The 22,027-nt window shown below is 39.3% G+C and overlaps 1 protein-coding gene across 1 annotated transcript in view; it reads left to right on the top strand.

Moving 5' to 3' along the window:
* The window catches only part of LOC139651400 (double-stranded RNA-specific editase 1-like), a 35,253-nt gene extending 22,774 nt beyond the window's left edge, over positions 1–12,479 (top strand). Inside the window, exons 4-10 of the mRNA XM_071528297.1 lie at positions 1,608–1,722; positions 2,546–2,714; positions 4,469–4,620; positions 5,699–5,867; positions 8,390–8,571; positions 8,985–9,163; positions 9,492–12,479. Coding sequence (XP_071384398.1) covers positions 1,608–1,722; positions 2,546–2,714; positions 4,469–4,620; positions 5,699–5,867; positions 8,390–8,571; positions 8,985–9,163; positions 9,492–9,668 — 1,143 coding nt within the window. The 3' untranslated portion in view covers positions 9,669–12,479. The remainder of the gene's footprint in view (positions 1–1,607; positions 1,723–2,545; positions 2,715–4,468; positions 4,621–5,698; positions 5,868–8,389; positions 8,572–8,984; positions 9,164–9,491) is intronic.
* Positions 12,480–22,027: the final 9,548 nt, after the last annotated feature.

Raw genomic sequence — 22,027 nt, 5'->3', positions numbered from 1 at the left:
CTCCAAACTACTTCCCTTGTGTTTTGAACCCGGCGCATGTTTTGAACGCAGGGTGTTTTGGGGTGCTACCCTGGGTGCTCCAAGTTGAACATGTCTCAAGATTACCCGCACCACACATTATGTTTAGTTTAGTTTATTATTATTATCATGTGCAAAAGAGAACATTGATCTCAGAAAAGAGAAAAAATGCTTTGCACCAGACTATAGCTATTTGCTCATTTCCATCTGCAGTCCCAGGGCAGGTCGACATAAAATACAGCACAAACAATACAATAAATTACAAAGTACATGTTGAAGTACAAAAAATCACATCTAGTCACATCACCACATTTCATACATACACTACACAATATGTGAGATCACATTATGCTACTTTGAATAATAAATAAGTAGTAGCAAAGTAGTAGACTAATGTAGGCATGATTGGTTATTTACAATTCATTTCTTAGCTTCGCGTGAGAAAGTGTGGAGATCTGTACAGACTTTCAGGTCAGTGGGAAGTTTGTTCCATTCCTTTATGGCTTTAAATGAAAAGGAAGATTGAGCATAGGCAGAGCCTCTTTTGGGAACTCTACACTCCCCCCTTGAGGTCGACCTCGTAGTCCTGCTGGTGTTCTCGGAGCAGAGTTGGACAAAGATCTTCAGGGGTGGGATGTCAATGGATGTCAATGTCAGACAGAGAAAAAGTTAGCTGCGTCTGGAGGGACGTAAGCAGCCTCTTACAGTGAGTTATAATCGCTTACTTTCTCTTGTCTATATTTAACAGCATAGTCCTTTGTTACTTCAGTTTAGCTGTTTTTGTGTTTGAGCAGGAGAAAAAAGCATCCTATGTGATCACGGTAACACTTCACAATCCTAAAGATTTGGTTTGTGACAAAAACTCATAGCTGTATGATGCAGTGGCTTGTTTGATGTTATGCTGCAACCAACTCCTTGTCAAATTCCCGCTAACGAAAAGATTTGTCTACAACTGTCACCACTCATTACAAACCTCTGGCGAAGTCCAATGCTGTGTGCACTGGGAATCTATTTACACATAACCTAATCCCTGCCTGTAATCCCTGCCCACAGATAACAATGGCGCTATCTTAATTAACATCACCCCTGAGTGCTATTCAAACACTGCTATTGATTATACAAGCGTTTCCCCGTTAGTCTGTTTCAGTTACAGATCAGTCAGTGAAGCAGAGGATTTGACTGTTGTAAGCCTCTCAGATGTCTGGCTGTCATTCACACCATGCAGCCTTGCTTAATTGAAATATAGTGTCAGTGTGGATAAGAAAGCCTCTCAAATAGCAGTTGCCTTTCAGTAATATTTCATCGCATTGTTGCATTGTCTTCTGCTATTTGCTCATTTGTATTGAGAGACAATGTATTATCTCATAAAAAGCACTTTTAGTCATTTCTCTTTGGAAACTGGCCCAAGTTTTCCCTCTGGTTTCTTTTTTTCAACCAGTTCCACTTTTGTTCATACTATTCAATCAAACACTGCGGTCTCACTCCAGTCCATAGCCCCTTCCTCCACCTCCCACAGCTTCTCCATTTTCCACTACCTTCCTTCCTCGGTAACGCTGTTTCTCAAATGTTTGTCTCGATTGCCGCCTCAGGTCCTCGCAGATGCCGTCTCTCATCTCGTCGTCGACAAATTCAGCGAGCTGACGGACAATTTCACATCTCCCCACGCTCGACGGAAAGTCCTGGCTGGTGTGGTCATGACAACAGGTATTGCCAGTCGTTTTTTTTTTTTTTTTACCCCGTGATAAATCAATATTGATCCCGGTTTACTTCAAACGATCCTCAATTCGAACATACTTTCGGAAAGTATTCAACCCCCTGTCCAAGAAGACCTAGACTGGAAGCTTTCTATATTTGATTTTCAATAAATCTGCTTCCAAACACATGTTTTCACTTTCATTGTGGGGTATTTTGTGTAGATTGTTGAAAAAAATCTAAATTTATTTTGAATTCAAGCTGCAACGCTTAGCTGGAACAAAGTTTCTATGTTCCACCAGGGGCGGACTTAGTGATTTGGGGGCCCTAGGCAAAGGCATGCATGGGGCCCCCTGAATCCCAACCCTCTCCCTTTTTAATCCATCCTTTCTACATATTACCATCAAGTTGGGGCTGAGAAAACTATGCATGCAAGGGCACTTTTTGTTGTTTTTCTGCCCCATTTGTGTAGCTTGCTTTTTTTTGTTTTGGGTGTTACTTCTTCTTCTCACTTCTTCTGATGCAGTGGCAAGAAAAATTTGCTTAAATACCAAAATAGAAACAAAACAGACAAGTAGCAAAATCGCACTAGAAGTGGAATAACCCACTATAGCCTGACTGACTAGGGTGGGTGACCATGAGTGAAGATTGAAATATTTTATTGTAACAAAAAGTACATTTATTTTATATTGATTAAAAATAAGTTTACATTAGTTCTATTCTTTTGGGGGCCCTCTGGCTGCCGGGGCCCAAGGCAGTCGCCTACCTTTGCCTAATGGTAAGACCGCCCCTGTGTTCCACTGCCAAACGTCTTTCTTCAAATTTGCCTGTTCAGGCACAGACGTGAAGGAGGCCCAGGTCATCTGCGTTTCCACGGGGACGAAGTGCATAAACGGCGAGTACATGAGCGACCGAGGGTTGGCGCTCAACGACTGCCACGCTGAGATTGTGGCTCGCCGGTCGCTCATCAGGTACCTGTACTCCCAGCTGGAGCATTTCCTCAGGTGAGTCACACTACGGTAGAGCGCTAAAGGCTGCGTTACTGAGACACCATTAATATGCTTCTTGTATACGGATTGTGTCTAGATAAGGTTTAGTTGGATTACATTTACACCTGACTTTAAATGCACCTCAAGTATACCAGAATAGCCGCGGGTCAGGGAATATCAGGGAGTTTTACAAATGGGTCACTTTACAGGAATATAGCAGAATTTAGTTTACAACTTGTTTTACACATTCATTGCACTGGATGGATATTTTCAGTTCAACTGTAGTGGAAAGCAAACTTCAGAAAAACAACATTAACAAACCAGGAAGGAAGAACATTTTTAGGTCATGGTACTGCTCCAACTTATCAAGTATGAAATTGTCTCAAATGCAGTTATTAGACGTCTTATTTTTTCAACATGTAATGACAGGTATGTTTGCACTGCATGCCTACATTAAGATTAATACAGAACAGGGTACAGTAGTATCTGCTTTAATAAACATAAATGATCTTCACGTCCCTTAACCTTTAACTGCTTGTTGTCCTTTCTGTTATAGTTATACTGCCCATTGATAGTTTCAGAACTTTCATTAGCTATGTTCAATCAGAAATTGGCTGGTTTTGTCATCTTTGTTAGTTTTTTTTGTTGTTAAATTGGTCTTAAATTCAATTCCAGGTAGCACTGAAAAATGTTTTAACAGGGCCATCCATTTTGTGTTCTTTCCGGTTGGATCCGTACACTAAAATATTCAGTATTTTTGTGTACATTGCTATATGTGGATTGGAGATTGCATTCACGCTTTGTTGTAAATTTTTGTCAGTTGTGTTTCTGACCACCTTCAAAGGTAGTTTTGATGATTGGACTTTCAATGCATCTTGGGTGCATTTACACCTTGATTTTATCTGATTTTGCGCTATCCGATTACAATCTGATCACCCAGGATGCAGGTTAATACAAGTGGAAAGAGAGAGCTCATGTTAGCTGCAGAAAAGTAGGATTGGAATTGTCAATAATACAGTTTTTGTCTTTGCTCCTTGGGGAAGTAAGGGGAACTATTATTATTATGATATATAGTCTTTTTTCTCCACTCCAAATTAAGTTACTGATATTTGATTTATATATGAAGCTTATGTTATGTTATGTTTTGTCTTGTTTCAGTTATATTATTATGTAAGAAAAGAAAAGAGATTATATTATGGTGGTAACACTTTACAATAAGGGTCACTAAGTTAAGGGTTAGTTAATGCTTAATAAGCATTAACTAACCCTTAATTAACAGTTAACTAATGTGTAATTTACTAATGGTGTTCATGTTAACTAAGGTATTAATTTATACATTATTTAATAGTTTATAAAGATGACTATTAAATAATGTATAAATGAATACCTTAGTTAACATGAACACCATTAGTAAATGATTACCAGACACATTAGTTAACTGTTAATTAAGGGTTAGTTAATGCTTATTAAGCATTAGCTAACTCACTATGTACCTATTATCAGTCAGCTGAAATAGTAATGGTAAATCAGGTCCTTTTAAAACTGTCATGCAAGATTCTATTTTGAATATGAATACATGCAAAAGCATAAGGAGCTTCTCAATTTACTAAAGGTTCAAATCACATTATGTGTATATCCATAATGACCATGTGTATATCCATAATGACCATAAAACTTAATCCTTATTGGAAAATAATGTCATCTGAGTTTTGCTGTCTCCTGGTGCATGGCCAATTACCAATCGTCTCTCTTCGATTGTGTCCCTCCAGTAACAAAGAGGAGCACCAGAAATCAGTCTTCACCACGTGTGACAACAGACATGGCTTCAGGCTGAAGGAAAATGTTCAGTTCCACCTCTACATCAGCACCTCCCCATGTGGGGACGCCCGCATCTTCTCGCCTCACGAAGCTGGAGTGGAGGGTTAGTGGATCAAGTGAAAAATTACACGGTGTTAGATGCTCAGTATGGCTGCAGTGAAGAGTTTGCTATGTTTAAGTTATGTGTGGAAGTTGGGTGTGAAAATATTGAAATCAGTTATTTCCCTCTTTGCCAGAATTCTGGTTAGATGTGTTTTCTAATTTGCCTCTAGCCTATCAAGGAATAGTCAACATCATAAGTCAAATGTAGGTATATGTATTGGCCTGCTTTACTTTTTTTTATTTTTAAACAATAATGGACAGCCTTATTTGATCTTGGGTTTAAGATCAAAGAGAGAGGTATTGCTAATCATCAATTCATGCAGGCAGATTAACAGCCTAATTATGTTTATTGATGTATTTCTCAACCTCCAATTCTTTATTGATCTGCTTCTGGTTATCACGCATTTATAGTGGGGCTGTTATCAGTTTAATTATTTTGATTTTGTTTTATGTTAAAATGAGTTTCATTCACATAAGTGGATCTAACCCATAGTGAAATTCAAGGTCTGTGTTTAAGTGTGCAGGATCAATATCATTTATGTCAACTGAATGATGGAGGAATTTGCTCAACTCTAAATTTTGTGCTTTTTGCTTTGCTTTTTCCTTTTTGCACATGATTTGGAAGAAAATCAAGATACTTTTCTGTAGCACCTAGTCTAAAATGAGTTGTGACATTTCATTTTGGACATGAATAGTTGATTTATTACAATAATTAAAGGGGTATTAAGTAATCTATGACCTCTGTTGGTGACCATTAGGAATTGCAATAATATAGATAGTACAGCCCCCCACCATTCTCATCCCCTTGAGCTACGGTGGCCTGTAATTGACACAAACAATTCACATTTTCATAATGTAGAAAGTAACAGTAACGTCTAGTGGAGAGGTAATATATCACCATATCACCATATATATATAATATATACTGGAATAATAATACTACTTTTAGCCAGAGCCCTAGGATCATCATTCCCTGTGTGGCTACAAGCAACAGTATAGCATGAAATTTGACAGCGTTATAGCTTACTGTAAGATCTTCAAAATGGCCACGCTTGCATTTGATGTTTTTTCTGCCACAGACCAGGGAGACAGACATCCAAACAGGAAAGCCCGTGGGCAGCTACGCACTAAGATTGAGTCTGGGGAGGGAACCATCCCAGTACGCTCCAGCAATACCATTCAGACATGGGACGGAGTTCTCCAGGGCGAGAGGCTGCTTACCATGTCGTGCAGTGACAAAATCGCCAGGTTGGTATTTTATTCACCTCCTTTTTTCCCTCTGGCTGCAAGTTAAAGGGGGCTATCTTTAGACATGGATAATCTAATGTTTTTCATGAGTTTTACACTCTTGCGTATTCCTTGTTTACTGTAAAAAATGTACTATTTGTTGTTTTGCCAAAGTTGTGAAACAGGCCAATCAGAAAATGGTCGGTTTGTGATGTAGACAGCTGAATTTACTGGAGTGGACTAATCATCTGACGTTAAGGGCGGACACTCTAGTACTGCCAACCAATCAGACCAGTGGCTCTTTCTGGCTGCTAGAAACGCCCCCAAAACAAATAGGTGGGAGAGGGGCATTCGAGAATGAATTATAAAAAAATATTTATAAATTATTTTCACTTACAAAACTTTCACAAGTGGGTTTCTTATACTCAAGGTAATGATATAAAATTGTAGGAAAAGCGAAAAAGGAAGGGAGAAGAGAGATTGGTCCATTGGTCAATTTAGATGTTAAAAAATTTAAAGTAAAGCATTTGCAGTGATAGCCACCATGGCTGAACAGACAACGAAAAGAGCGCCACCTACAGAAACTCAAACTGCATCAACAGAAAATCAAAGCTCCGCCCACACTGATTGACAGGTGATCTCTGGAAAGTGCAGTGCAGAAACACCACAGCAATGAGTGCTGAGCACCAAAGACGGAGACTAAATAAAGCAGGAATTCTGTAAGGTGACGTCAGTAAACTGCACACAGCACGCTCATTCTTACCACCCTGGCCGGTCTGTGATGTTTTTATACCAAAGGAAACCAAAGAGACGAGAGAGGAAAAATTTGAATTTGTCACATGCTGTGAAGTGCCCATATTGAATCCAGAATTTAATTTGGGCAAATAGGGTGAATCTACAGCCTCTCAATTAGTGGGGATTGGACGCTCTTCCTTTTTGCAGCCCCACTTTGTGTGTTTTGTTATGTAAAAATCTTGTGTAGCAGCTTGAAAGATGTCTTTGTGCTGAAAAGGCAAACATGAATGACAAAATAGTACACGCGATTCCACAGAGCCTATAATCTAGCTGTATTATATAGTTTTCCCTTTCGAAACAGCCTGCAGACCCACTTTAGGTTGAGAGGCGTCTTTGACCAGAGTCAGTTGGAATCCTAATGATTATGATTATGTGCATTTGTAAAGAGGCTAAATTATCTTACTGTCATGCCGCAATCACTCTTGTTTCTCTCTCTCCGTCGCGAGCTGCAGTTCTCCAGGTGTCATTAGGGCACTGGAGGTTTGATTAGGCTTCTTGATTAATCTCCAGGGAGCCGGTAAAAGCTAGGACCCCCTTGGGCCGGAATCAACTTTGCATTTTCAGGAGAATTACCATGAACAATAATGTTGATTTTTAGATTCCTGTGTTCCCTTGTGCAAGACGTGCTCAGGCTCTTGTCTCCCCTTAATCGAAACTGCTTGCCTTTTCCTCTTCCTTTCCCTACTTGTCAAGGTAGTTTTCAAATCTAGTGCACCATATTAGAATGGCTGAAAAGACCCTTGAGTGGATGGACAATCGTACTAACCATAAGATTTTGTCGTATTCTTTTGCATTAGATGAAATACAGATTAAGAAAGTAAACTGTGAGATCCTTGGTTTTTTATTTTGTCTCCATCTTTGGTGCTAAGCACACTATTTTGCACTATTCTTCCCAGAGATCATTTGCTACTTGTTTAGAACAGCAAATGCAAAAGCTTTCATGAACTGGATATAGGTTGAACCACTGTTGTTATACCAATTGGCGATAGAGAGGAGCAAAACAGACATGGATTAATGTTAAAATGTCATGGATTATTAATTTAACATGGACTGTTTCCAATAAAGGAACCGATGAAAGTCAAAAAAGTCCAATTGAAAGTCAGTCGTCAAAGAAAAGAGAGGTCTCATTATTTTAAAGACAGCTTACATGCAGTAGTTTCATATGATGGGAGTGTAAGTCATGAAAAGTTTCATTCCAAAATGATAAATCCTACATTTGAAAAAATGTTAACTCTTACAAATTGGTCACTGCTATGAGAGTGACAGTCACAGTTACTGGCGTCTTCAGATGTTTGCTTATAAAATAGTTTTAAAGTAGGTGTGTTGGGTCAAAATGTTGTTTGTATTATAAACTTTGGTGGGGCAGAATTCTGTGTCCGGAGCTAATTTAAAATTATTGAGACTTTTCTTGCCCAGCACTTGTAGAAAAATTGGATATATGTACCAGAAGACATTTGAGTTTGCTTATAAAATAGTAACATTATACAGGCTACGGTCAGCTTTTGCTTTGGAAACATTGAGCAATGAACGTGAGGTAACAATATTTGATGGAAATTGGATGGGTATCACTACAAAACCAAACCCCTTAATTTTATCCCTGAAATGTCCTTAATTTCTCATTACATAAACATTAATTATTCATTAAAATTAATATAGCATATCATGGGTTTTTAAGAGATTTATTCATGGGTTGATTTGTGGAGACACTAGTAATAAAGGGATTGCCCCCTCACTGTTTCCCCTGTCAGGTGGAACGTGGTTGGATTTCAAGGCTCTCTGATGAGCTACTTCACCGAGCCCATCTACTTCTCCAGCATCATCCTGGGCAGCCTCTACCATGCCGACCATCTCTCCCGAGCCATGTACCAGAGGATTACCGAGATCGAGGATTTGCCGCAGTCGTTCACCTTGAACCGACCGCTTCTCAGCGGTGAGAATTTGACTCCACTTTTACCAGACTTGTACAGCTCAGTGACTTTCAGTGATTTGTACAGGCTGATGTTACACCTGGCATTAAATGCATCTCGAGTATACCAGCGCATCTGCGGGTCCTTGAAAAGTCTGAAGAACAGGGTTCCCACTGCTCATGGAATTTCTAGAACGTCATGGAATTTTGAGAGATGTATTCCAGTCAATTCTCTGGGGAAGTTAGGGAATATCGGGGAATCTTACAAATGAGTCACTTTACACAGAATGTATTTTCCAACGTATCTCACACATTCATTACATTAGATGGTTTTCAGCCCAACTGGAGTGGAAACCAGACGTTAGTAACCAGCTGTTAACTCCCTCGTGTTCACTGGAAACTAACTGGAAACCCTAACATTCTGCCGTGTTCTGCAGGTATAAGCAATGCAGAAGCTCGTCAGCCGGGAAAAGCACCAAACTTCAGTGTGAACTGGACGGTGGGAGACCAAGGACTAGAGGTGATCAACGCCACCACGGGGAAAGATGACCTGGGCCGACCCTCCAGACTCTGTAAACATGCCCTCTACAGCCGCTGGGTGCGCCTGCACTGCAAGGTACCAGACGTCAGACAGACAACACACTGTACTGTAGTGTTATGTAGGGATTGACCGATATGGGTTTTTAAAGGCTGATACTGATACTTTTGGATTTAATTATTGAAACAGTATTTAGAACATGGGACACTAAAACTCTCCATTGCAACCTTGCACAATAATAAGAAGAAGAACTTTTTTTTCTTTATACTGTTATGTTTATATTTTCCATGCTACATGTACATCCTCTTTCCAGTGGTTTTGGCAGGTACAGCTTTGCCATTCCACTCTGTCGGTGAGGCTTTGTCTTCACGGTCTAATTGCACCCTCCCGCTCCTTCTTCCCGTAGCTTTCCTCAACTCTGCGGATCCGGACGGTGAAGCCCGGCACGTACCACGACGCCAAGCAGGCGGCGATGGAGTACCACTCCGCGAAGCAGACGCTCATCAAAGCCTTCCACAAGGCCGGACTGGGTGCCTGGGTGAAGAAACCCATAGAGCAGGACCAGTTTGCACTCGCCACCTGAGTCGCTGTTGGGCCGGGGGAAGGTGGGGGTGTCAAACTTCTTGCTTTACTTTCTGGAACTGTTTTGGAAGCCTATTGGGAAAGAATCGGAACCTCCAGCGATTTCAGTAGCGGAGCTCTTTTCCTTATACTGGATTATCATGGAAATGGATTGGGTGTGACTGGGGAAGAGAGGCACCAAATGCCGACAATCCAGAAGTCATGCTCCATGAATTTCGCATTCCACCTTAATTTTTTATAGCCTTGTGCTACTTCCCCTTCGGCCAGCACTACACATTAAATGTTGCTTCAAAACAAAAAAAAAATTATGATCGCTCTTATTCAGTCAATTATGCAACTTTATACAACGGACAAAAGTGAAAAAACTGAACTTGGGAATGGAAAATTGCATACAGTATTGTTAGTTGAAAATGGCACTTGTCTATGTAAGTAGAGTAATTTATTAATTTTGCATGTATGAATATACCAAATTGATAGGAAGTCTACAGTACACAGTTTGCTGTCATGTTCAGTATTGGGATATTTTGCTTTCCTTTTCATTCCGTGTTCCATGTATGTTGTGATAACTGGGGAATGTCCTCTTGCAATTTTTTAAATCAGTGTTATTTTATCTGATTTCTTGCAGTAATTTTACTGTAAATTTGCCATTACAAGGCAATGTGTATGTTTTTTTTTTAGAATTCTGATCAAGAATACTTTTTAAAATGTCACTTGAATTTTCCCTGTTCCTTTTACAGCAAATACACATAAATTACTAAAGAACATGTTCTACATTTGCTGTGTGCTAAATTGCAGCATTAATTGGGTATTTATTTGCACACTCAGATGGGTAAATGGACAGTTCAATGGGTTGTTAAAAGATAGTCATCCATAGCATGGCTCTTTCCCCTATCAGTGCCATGCAGATGTACAGCTCCACCATCTATTTTGCTGCATTTAAGGGTACGATCACATCTATAGTTTGTTTTCTTTGTTAGTGGAAAAGTTTTTTATATTTGGTTCCTTTAGGTTCCCACTGCCCAATTACAGGAGAACCAGGCTTGTAAACAAAGGTCACATGGACTCACAACTATCTTGTTTATTGGACAGAGTTTTGGTAAGCTGTCATCCTGCCAGGTTAGAGATTTTGGCAGCAGGGGAGGAGTCAAAACAAATCTGATTCCAGTTCCTGTAACTTTAGCTAAGCATGACGGACTTGTGTACGCTCCTCTTCTCTGGTGTTCATACCGGTTAAGAACACATGAAGAAATAGCTGCATATGAGCATCAGTCCAGACTTTATTTTGTTATGCTAGGCTTTCCACGCACGAGGACCTGCTGGCTGTCAGATGTAAACATATGTCTCCTTATACCCATAAACCTTTGTGTTTTGGAGTAATTTCCTGTAGTTGGTTCGGATTACGTTCGCACTCCTAACAAACCGCACTTCAGTTCTCTTGTTAGAGGACGGAGACTCACATTTACAGGCGTCTCGGTGCCGTTATTTGGTGCCACCTGAGTTCAAATGGCATCGTTCTCACATGGCCAAACCAACCTAACTAAAGGAGGAAATGCTCCAGTGATCAAATAAACCGCTCAGAACATGCTGGGTGTGAACATGCCCTAAACCATCTCTCCTGTCATTTGCTCTGTTGTACTAGTATAGGGTAAGAACAACCCTTATGCAATGAAACGCAATGAACATTTCAGCGCCTGTGAATCTTTCTCACAGTGATCGTCCATATGCAGTCATTTACAGTAAAGCCAAATCCTAGGTTACCTTACTGTACCTGCATTCACATCCCAGAATCCAGCCACTAATAGCGTTGTTGTTGGTGTTGATACATAACTACATAACTGAAAGCTCACCAAAGATGATGTCAGCATCTGTCGGACCATTTTGTTTCTGTATTTTTTGTGTGGTTACTGTTTTCCAGACACCAAATGATTTCCTTTTTTGAATAATCTGCCTCTACACTCCATGTTTCTCTAACCATTTAATGTAAGTCTGTGATAACGTGTGTGATGTGGTTGTGTTTTGTGTATTGTTCTACTCTTACAAACCAAACAAGACAGAATCCCAAATTCGTAAATCATGTGTTTTTTCCAGCGCTTAAATGTTCAATATTTCATGTCCTGATCCAACTTGGATTTGTCTGTCTTGTTCATTTTTAAATTCCCTTGTTGTACTGTATGTTGCAACATCTGTCTGTAAATCCAATTTTTTTCATATATAAATATATACATTTCATTTTTTTTTTATTCTTTTAGAGCTGTGAACGTCCTCTTGACCTTAACCTTCAGCCTCAAACTTTGACTCGATCATACAGAATGATCATCACACAGTACATACTATATAACTTATTTACTTTTAATGTATTTTGAATTCTTCTCATGAAATATTTTTGAATGTTCATTCCTCTGTTCCTAAGTTGATAGGTGGAAACATGTTTTAACTTTGAGGATGTGCAAACTTATTCCCTGTCTTTGCATACCTTGCTCTAGGCTCAGGCCCTCAGGGGATTTTGGAGGTGCCAGCCGATTAAGTTTCCACAGGATTTGCCACTGGCACTTTTTAAAAGGGAACCAATGACTTTTTTTTCCATTGACCTTGAAGTAAAGCAGACGTGAATGAATGGGGAAAAGATGGTCCGCTGTATGTCGGTCCTCTCTGTCCATATGTTGGTGATCGGTGACCTTCTGCAGTCCTGGATAGGTTCATGCACTTTGTTATTGATTTGCCCCATATAATATAGCAGGAATGTGGGGCCTAATGCATGAGCTCTACTTGTAAAGCATGAAAAAAAGTATCAAATAATACAAATATAAAACATGTAGAAAATGAGTCAAGTCACTGATCTAGAGATTTAATAAAATGCTAATATAGTCATTTTGTATGGTTGTCTTTGCTTTTAAATGAGGAATCCAGCAATGGTAAAGTATTTCAAACTTAATGTTGACACTGGAGTCTTAAACTTGCAATAAGCGATATCAGACCTTATAACCAATCCTGAAACTAACTTGTGCTAGGCTATGTGGAGATTTCATTGAGATATAATGATATAAATCAATATCCACACAGCAGCCAGCTTCTAAAGCTTGTTGTCAAATTCTGCTCCGGAAAACAAAGTTTTCCCATTTTTTTAAAAAACTAGCTTGGCTCCTCCCTAGCTGTTTAGAAGCAGCTCTCACCCCCTCCCGTTCTTGAAATTTTTTGCATAATGGCAGAATCGATGAAGCGAGGGAGTAAACTTAGCAAACTAGTAAACTAGCTACCTACCTCTTCACTTTGTTGGACACGTATCCTCATACATCTGTCAAAAGCGAGACTGGTTGTGGCAACACTTGGTTAGCTTAGCTTAGGTTTCAGTCACCCTCTAGTGGTCAGAAAATTTCACTATTGCAGCTTTAAAACTACAGTATGCAACTTTTTGTCTTGAGACAGCAATTTGTTTGTCCTGCCCACCTCCCCCTCAATTGGTCAACTTTACACCCCAACACCTGTCACTCATACTGGGGCTGCGGTCGAATAGTCTTTTTTTGCTTAGGAAGGTTCTGAGTGAAATGACCCGGAAGTATCTAAGTGGCAGCCATGCATAAGAGCTGTTTGAATTCTCTAAATGCTAAGGAAAGGTGCTTCAATGCTTCCTTTCTTATCTCCTTTAGCATAGGGTACACTGGACCATCCTTTACGAAAAGGAAAGGAGATAATGCCGTCCCACAATTCCTTGCGACAGCAACATTTAAAGCGGCGCACCATTCGGCCGTTCACGAAAACAAACGATCATGACCGACAAGGGACGCAGATCATCATGTAAGTTACCGTTGCTTATTAAGCATTTTCCATCTTATGCCATAACTTGCTAATATGCTTATATGTTTTAAACTTTCAACAATATGTTAAACCCATAGGCGAACTATGAACGTTATGCTGCTGTTGTAAAATGATCAAAGTGAAGTTAATGTTGTAGCGTAACCTATGCTCAGTTTGCATTAGTTATTTCTTCATTCTGAGCGTTGTTGTATTGCCAGCCTTTAGGAATATCATTAATTAATTTTACTTCAGTCACAGATGCTGAAACCCTTGCCTTAATAAAGGCAAGGGTTAAACTGTGGCGAAGTATCTAAGGTGCGCTTTCAGTAGTCCATCTTCGGAACATTGTAGTTTCACCACAGTGCAGTCGGATTCTCTTAGCACCGCGGTTGTCTTTTCCTAAGTCCTTATGAATTCTCCTTCACATCTTTCCTTGACCTCATGAAGTTTTCCATCAAGGTCAAGGAAAAGTGGTTAGGGAAAGACATAGGACGTATTTTTTTGGACTTTGGGATAATACAACACCCTAAATGGAAAACCTAGCAGACTAGCTAGCATCCTACCTGTCTAGCAGTAGAGCAGCCAGCTCTCTGTCGCTTCACAGCCCTTTCATCTCCTCTAGATGGCACCAGCGAGGACAAACAAACTGAACATTCAGCTTCACTGTTCTTTCTCTTCTAACTGCTTTCCTCCATTGCTGTTCCTGTGACTTCCTGCTCTGTGGCTGCTAGCCTCACCTTGATAGCTACAACCAGCTCACCATTGGCCAAAAGCCAATTTCAGGCCAACAAGGGATTTAGGCATGAACACACAGACTGATAATGTAAAATATATCCTATTTATTTATTGTTTATTACTTTGAAAAAGTTGTATATTGCAGCTTTCAAGCAATGCTTCTACATTTTTAGACATTTTATGAGCATTCAGGTGTAATGTCAAAATGCCAAAAGTCTCTTCAGTACAGAGTAAAATACTGGGAATGGTGCAACGCTTTTGTTGTTGTTGACATAATGCCAGGCAGCTGCTGTTTATCTGCTGCTATCTAAAGCTTTTCTGACCGCCGTCTCCACATGGGGTGTTAAGGCCTATTACTTTGTGTCATATCAGCCACTGGCACCTGTGCAACATGAGAGAACGAGATAATCTCACTGTGGATTACCTGTCCTCTCTGCGACACCAGGGAACAGCCAAGCCCCTACAAAAAGAGAGACCTTTCAATATTGACTTTTGCTCACTGGCCCCATTCCCTCCCCAGCCCACATACGGTAGCGTAAAACAAAATGTAGAAGTTTTTTTTTTTTGGTCTGATTTCCAGGCCTTGGGATTTCAGCTGATGGTTAGAGTCTGGCAAAAAAAAAAAAAGTCAGAAGTCAAACAGCTTCAAGGTGAAGTGGGATTAGTGAAAACAGCTCTTCATACTTCCCCACCTTTCCTCAATTTATCTGCAAATTATGTTCCTGGGGTAAGTCTCTGAAAGGTGAAACATAAAATGGACCTTGTCCTCAACAAGTTTAAGTCTTCCCTTCAACCACTTTATAACACTTGAGTGTGCCAAGGTAACTACATTGCTTTTTCCTAGTCATGGTATGCAGCTTGCAATTTTTTTCTAGGTGCTGTTACTGCTGGTTATCTTGATTTCTAATTCGTTGTTAGTGTTTGCAACATCTCTTGTGTTAAACTATTTTCATCCCCCTTCTGTTTTTTTAGAGTAGTCTATCAATTAGCTTCTTGAAGGATATGACTGCCTAATAGAAAATTTCCTATCTTTTTAACTTTAAAAGAATTAGAATTTTTGAATTTTTAAAAATTGTGAAATAGAGAGACTTTTTGCACTGTTAAATAAAGCTCCTTGACATAAAGTTTTAAGTAAAAATAGGCCACAAAACTCATTAGAAATTGACACTCTGAACAGCCCTTACTATGGGAATCAAGAGGTAAATTCAGACCTTTCAATCAATTTCATCACAGTTTACAACACCTGAGAAAGTAATCTTCTACAAGTCATGTCTCTTGTTTATTGAGCAGCATCTACTTAAAGAGTAGCTTAACCCCAAACCCAAATCTGTGCAAAGTCTGACATCTAATGATAAAAAGCATGCTACTGAAATTGCTATCTGCTATTGGCTGATCTTTGGTGCCAGGTGATGTCACCACCTGTGGTACTGGTGAAATATTTTGCTCAGCGATTCAGGGAGCGAAAAGACTTCCAATGTGTTTATCCCCTTCAGAGAGGGGGAGGAGGGACAAGAAGTAAAGGGGTTTATGGAAAATGTTGTCTTAATGTTGAGAAACACTAGCACTAACAATGCCACTGGTGTGAGATGGAGGCTACCCAATCATCTGGACCATAGTCTCATTTGTTTATGGTAATTATACCAAGGTAACGCTACTAATTTGACAATGATATATTAATGTTTAAAATGCTACACATATCACCTTTAAGTATTGTTTCTGCTCTGCCTTTGATTTAAATGTTATTTGTCTGCGTATGTGCAGCCAGTTATAAAAGTTATTGCCTGAAAGGAAAATGATCATTTATGGCTTCGGGTTCGTTACACAATGATCTTGGTGGGTCTGTAGAAGCAAAGCACTTCATGTTTAGCCGCCACATAGCCTAGGTGTCTGGCCTTGTTTTGAATGTTCAGTTAATCAATTTGAAAGTGAAAAAGTGACTTCAATCCAACAAGATAAATATAAATAAGGACAGTTTTATTCCACCCTCTCCCTTAGCATAATATTCCACCTGAGGAAGCAGACTTTGGAGCAACGCCCATGTATCCTGTCCCCCTCCATCAAGCTCTCTGGCTAGGTTGCTGAAGTTGTCCATCCATTAGGACATCTCTTCATTTGTCACAGCTCGTTTCCTGAGCAATCAAACCCCATTACACACCTAATGGGCCGCCGCGTGAACTTAATGTACATACAGTACTCAGCAGATGGTAAGGGAAACTGCTCCAACCACTTTCCACGAGTTTCTTTGTCTTTGCATCTCAGAGCACCAACATTGTAAAACTGCATGCACAAGGGTTTGAGTTTGAGCATTTCCAATTACCCCTGTAAAATATTTAAAATTGGATATTTGAGTGTAATGTTGCATTTCTTCCTTTAGAGGTTTGGATAGTAACTGGATACCTGCAACAGCTTTACTGCAGCTATTTCCCTGCAGTTCCTCTTTCCCACTGTTACTTGACCACCATGCTAGTGGGTGACGTTGTACCAGAATACTAATTCAAGGCCATACAGATCAATTCCCAAGGGAGTTAGCATTGGAGGTACACAGTTCTCCCTATTTTCACGCTATTTCGCCTGGATTACATCAAAGGAGGCCCTTTTGTAGAGCGTGCTGGTGTTTCTGCAAGCTTGATGCTAACACGACTTGTGCATTCTAAGTGCTAGCATAATCCAATTATCTGGATCATAAACAGCCGGGATATGGACAATCAAATGCTTCTGTAACAGTATAGGGATTCCTTTCAAGTTTTCAATGTAAAAAAAAAAAATCTTAACTTCTGCTACTGTGAGCGCAAGACACTGTTTCCCTGTCGCACAGGTAGGCTAAACAAACATTCAAAAATCTGGCAAGACCTTCCCAGAATCTTTAGGAGACAGTCTTCATTTCAGCATACATATAATGCACCAAGTAGCACATATTTCAATAAAATGTCATGTTTAAGAATTGTTTCACCTGTTCACCACACCACAGAGGGCGGGTGTGTGAGCAGTGTGAACCACTTATAGAAAATTAGATTTTATTGAAATAAGTGCTGCTTGTTGGATTTGATTATTGGCTCCTAAGACCTCAAATCATGTAGTAGCAGGTATGTACTTCTACAGATATTAAGCCAGGCCATATTACATTGCCAGATTTTTGAATGGAGTATGGTGTGGCATTTTCTCCATACAAGATAGAATGGCACATATCACTCCTACACTCAATTCAAAGTATGACCATATACACATTGCACTGACTCCTAATCCTTCCTGTAGGCAAACTGAAGCGGGTCTTGACGTTAGCTTAGTTGATTGTTTGGTTTATGCCTGAGGAAAAAAAAAAAAGGAAGGGTCACATTCAGGAACCAATTTCTCCCTCCAATCAGGCGAACACGACCATCCTTGTTTGGAATTACAAAGTTAACTCTACTCACTGACTGAGACAGCGACAGAGAGAATAAACAAAGTGTTTCGCAAAGCTTGTCAGCACAAGTTTAAAGAACGATTGGCTTTACACTGCTTAAGATATTTTCATTTTCTTAGCAAACTGCTAAGACACTTAGCTATGAGAGGAATGGAGCAGAAAACGCAGATATCAGCTTTTTCTGTCACTGACAAAGCATAGAGGGCCTGCTGTTGTTGGGATGAGAAATCTTGAGAATCAGACTTGGCAAAAAGATGGTTAGCCTCATTAGCACTGAGAGACGCCTCATTGATGCTGGCATTGGCAGAGCTACAGGCAGTGATCTGTTTCCCTCGACAATCCCCGAGTCACTGCCCTGTAACCCATCCTTCAGTTTTCCTTTGTAGATTTGTTTTTTCAAAATTTTACCTTTCTTCTTCCTTCTTTATAGCTTTAATAGTTTTTATAGTTATCCATGGCATGTCATTGGAACAAACCTTAACAGTGTTGTATGATGCTATAGTGTTCATACCAAAATTTAATCAGTAATGCAGATAGACAACTTCTTCAACATTCTTCAGTGTCAAAACCTGACTATAGCTGATGTAACAGATTTTATGTCAAAATCCATAAATAAATACAAAATCCTTATCAGTCTGAATCAAGCTATTCACTTTCACTGACATCTTCTTTTGATCACGAAAGAAGTGATGAATTGAAATTTAAAGACTTATTCCCACCAATAAAAAAAACTATTTTGCTTAAATTAGTTTGACTTCTTGGACCTAGATTTCTATCTAACCATTTTTCCGGACACACACACACACACACACACACACACACACACACACACACACACACACACACACACACACACACACACACATAAATCAAGTCATCAATTGATTCTAGACTTTTACAGGCTGGGGTTAGACCAATATGGGTTTTTGACCTGAAAAAAAATCCCAGAAATTCCAAGAAATTCCCAGCATTCAGTGTTCCCCCAGAATTCTATTCTTGTCAGGGTGGAAAAACCTTTGCAACAGCATTTAGACCACCATGGATCACTACAACTCTCCATTGAAGCTCAGGATAATGATAATAAACTGTATTATTGCATGGAATCTTATCAAAATGTGTCATTAGAATCAGTTCAGGTTAAGGTCTTCCCATAGACAACCAGTGTTGTCTTGATCAATTCTATAATAAATATGTAATAAATCAAACTGCATCATATCCATCATGTCAGAGGCGGACTACACTGACTGACTGATATCCAATTTTTAATAAATGGCCAATATCTGCCAGACATACAATATATTGGTCTAACCTATTATAGAAATATTGTTATTGATTTTTACATTCAGCCAGTAACTATGAGTAATCAATAAAAGCAGGGATCAAATCTGAAATTCTAAACACAGTATCTTGAACATGATGGTGATAAGTATTAGCATCCAACAAGCTCAGCCAGCAAGGTACCATCAAGGAGATGCGATCACCTCACATAAATCACACAGCATAGGTCAATGGGACCCTCTACTTCGTTCAAGGCCTAAATTTCCATTTTAATTTTCTGCTCAGCGGAGTTGATGTATGCGGTGACACAGTGAGTAGCCAGGCTCTTCAGCCCGTTCCATCCCAAACGCCATTATTAAATGACGATGACCTTTCCTTGCTGGATCTATGAACAGCAGACTCTCTCACACAAGGAGCCAGGTAGGTGTGTCTACCACGCTGACACTACAAATTTACCATCCGCTGTGTAGAGAAATGTCAGGAGACTTGCAGGGTGAGATTTTCAAGTCATTTCAGGCTTGGAGTTTTTTGAAAGCTGATACCAATATGTTTAGGATGAATTTACTTTATTCCAGTATTTCTTTAAAGAGTTACCGAACCCCAAATCAAAATCTGTGTAAAGCCTGACATCTAGTGGTAAAAAGCATGCTATTGAAATTGCTATCTGCTATTGGCTGATCTTTGGTGCCAGGTGATGTCACCACTGTTGTACTCTATAGAACAGTGAATCTCAACCTTTTTCATATCAAGGATCATAAATTAGTCCACATTAGCGCCACGGACCCCCAGTTGATGAGATTTTGTCTCTCTTATCCAAATCTGAGAATATCCCCTCAAGGACCACTGGTGGTCCCCGGACCCCACGTTGAGAACCACTGCTATAGAAGGCACCAAAGATCAGCCAATAGCAGATGGCAATTTCAGTAGCATGCTTTTTACCATTAGATGTCAGGCTTTACACAGGTTTAGGGTTTAGTTACTCTTTCGGTTTGACTATTCCCATGCCAAAGAATACAATTATTCAGTATTTCCCCGATAATTCTATTCTTGTCGGAGTGGAGAAGCTTCTGAAACAGCATTTAGTCCATCACAAGACACGCTCCACTGAAAGCTATAATAATGAATCTCTTTTAGCTGGGTTAGCAGCTCTTTAAAGAAGGGTGTCCCCCCCGCCCCTATTAAATGGTAGGGAACCTCTAGGATACAGCCTGTAAATGAACAAATATAGGAAAGGGAACCACCAGTAATGCCAAAATATTAATATTTATTGCGTACATGAAAACATATGAACATATGTGGAGTATACAAAAGCATAAAATATACAAATGCACAAAATAATGAGATGGCTATGAAATGCAACATGGAACATCCTCTCCCTGAAGAAAACATTGTCGGCGCAACGCGTATTGTGCATGTATCCAAATATTGATATTTTTGCATTACTGGCAGCTCTATTCCCTATTTTTTTGCCCCCTGAGCGCCTTACCTAGTGTTTCTATGCTTTTGCTGCCTTTAAATGAATAATTTACAAAAGAAATATTGAGCAATTAAATGGAAAAATAAAATGTGCAAAGGAAATAAAAGGTTTTTACCATCTTCATGCATCAGTCTGATGAGATGACTGGTCAATATCCAATATTTAATAAAAGGCCAATATTGGAAAACCTACTATGACTGACACTTGTCTTATTGACTAGTAAGTCAATATTTTTTTGTCTCACTACATTAAAAATTCATGCCAAAATGAAGTATCTTGACAAGTACTATAACTACATTTTAGAGGATGACGGTATAATTTGTATTTTCAGTGAACTTGAGGTTATTTCATTTTTCTCCAAACTTGATATAGAGCATTATAGAATATTTTACATGCTTGCGTTATTAATAGAGAACTGTTGCGCACAAATGAGTCAGTCAATGCTTGACCACTCACTATCATGCCAAGAATCCGCACACTGTTCACCAACAGGAAAAAAGATCCTTTTCTCTAAGGCAAAATATATATATTTTGAATGATCCACATGCTGTTAAAAATGCAAAGTACAGAGTGCTCAAGTGACAAGTGCTGTACAAACGATCACATCTTCAGCATATTTTGCATTTCCATGTCTTAAGATGTGAGGAAAGTATAACAGTAGAAAAATCTTCTCTCTGACAAAGAAACCCCCTTCTGCTAGACCTTTAAGTAAGATAGAATCATTTAAACAAATAACAAGACAGACTATCTATGCTGGGCAACATTTGCATTTTAACGTGCTTGATTCATGCTATGTTTGACCTTTCCATGCAATATGCTTGTCCACCTGTGGTAGAAGGTGCCACCAGCTCGCAAATGCCACCATCTAGCAAAAGTTCAAGAATCAGTAGTGACATCCATATGTAATCTCACTGATATTACAATTTTAAACATCCATGACCAAGTCAAACGATATTAGAATATTTACCGTGCCGAAAGTCTGTTTGAGCTGTGCTGTGAGAGTGTAATGTGAGACATGAAACAATAGAGCAGCACATGCTAGAAACTTCATACTTACACCACAGGTTCCTCCTAGAGAGTAAATGATCTGATTAGCTTTTGGAGCACTTTGCTGCATAAATTTGCATGTTAATGAGGAAAAACTGATTTTCTTGACGCTACTGTAACACCTTAATGCTTTAAGATACAGAGTTGATATTAATATCACCTATGTGTTATGTGAAGACAAGGATGTTGACATAGAAATATTTGCTAATTAATGCATTCATTAGTGCAATTACCTAATTACCATACTTGGTTAAGGTTAGTATGTTAGCTCAAGTGCCTTTTGTTTTTAGTACTGGTAGTCCCTGAGGTGGATGTCATTTCATATTTTTATTTTTGACTATGCATGCAATCCTGTAACCTTTATGAAGGCTATTTCAGCTGAAACACTTTGGTTTTTAATATTAAAGCTTGTTCAATTGTCCTCCAAGAGTAGCTGAATTTTTTTAAACACATTTAAAAAAAAATCAGCAATATTTTCAGAGTGGCCCTTTACTTAAAAGGTATACATTTGCACACTGATAAGTGATAATCTTTGTTTAAATGAGTCCTGGGAGAGAATGCCTTCCACTGTGAGGAAGTGCTGAAGCATACTGCCATCTTGTGGATGTTAATGTTCAGTGCAGCATCAATT

Source organism: Centroberyx affinis, unplaced genomic scaffold (assembly GCF_046629955.1).
Source record: "Centroberyx affinis isolate AG114_WGS23_722 - 3 ecotype Tasmania unplaced genomic scaffold, CSIRO-AGI_Caff_v1 ptg001654l_1, whole genome shotgun sequence".
In the NCBI taxonomy this organism is placed as follows: domain Eukaryota; kingdom Metazoa; phylum Chordata; class Actinopteri; order Beryciformes; family Berycidae; genus Centroberyx; species Centroberyx affinis.
The sequence above is the reverse complement of the archived record's forward strand: the minus strand, read 5'-3'. Positions and strand labels throughout refer to the sequence as shown.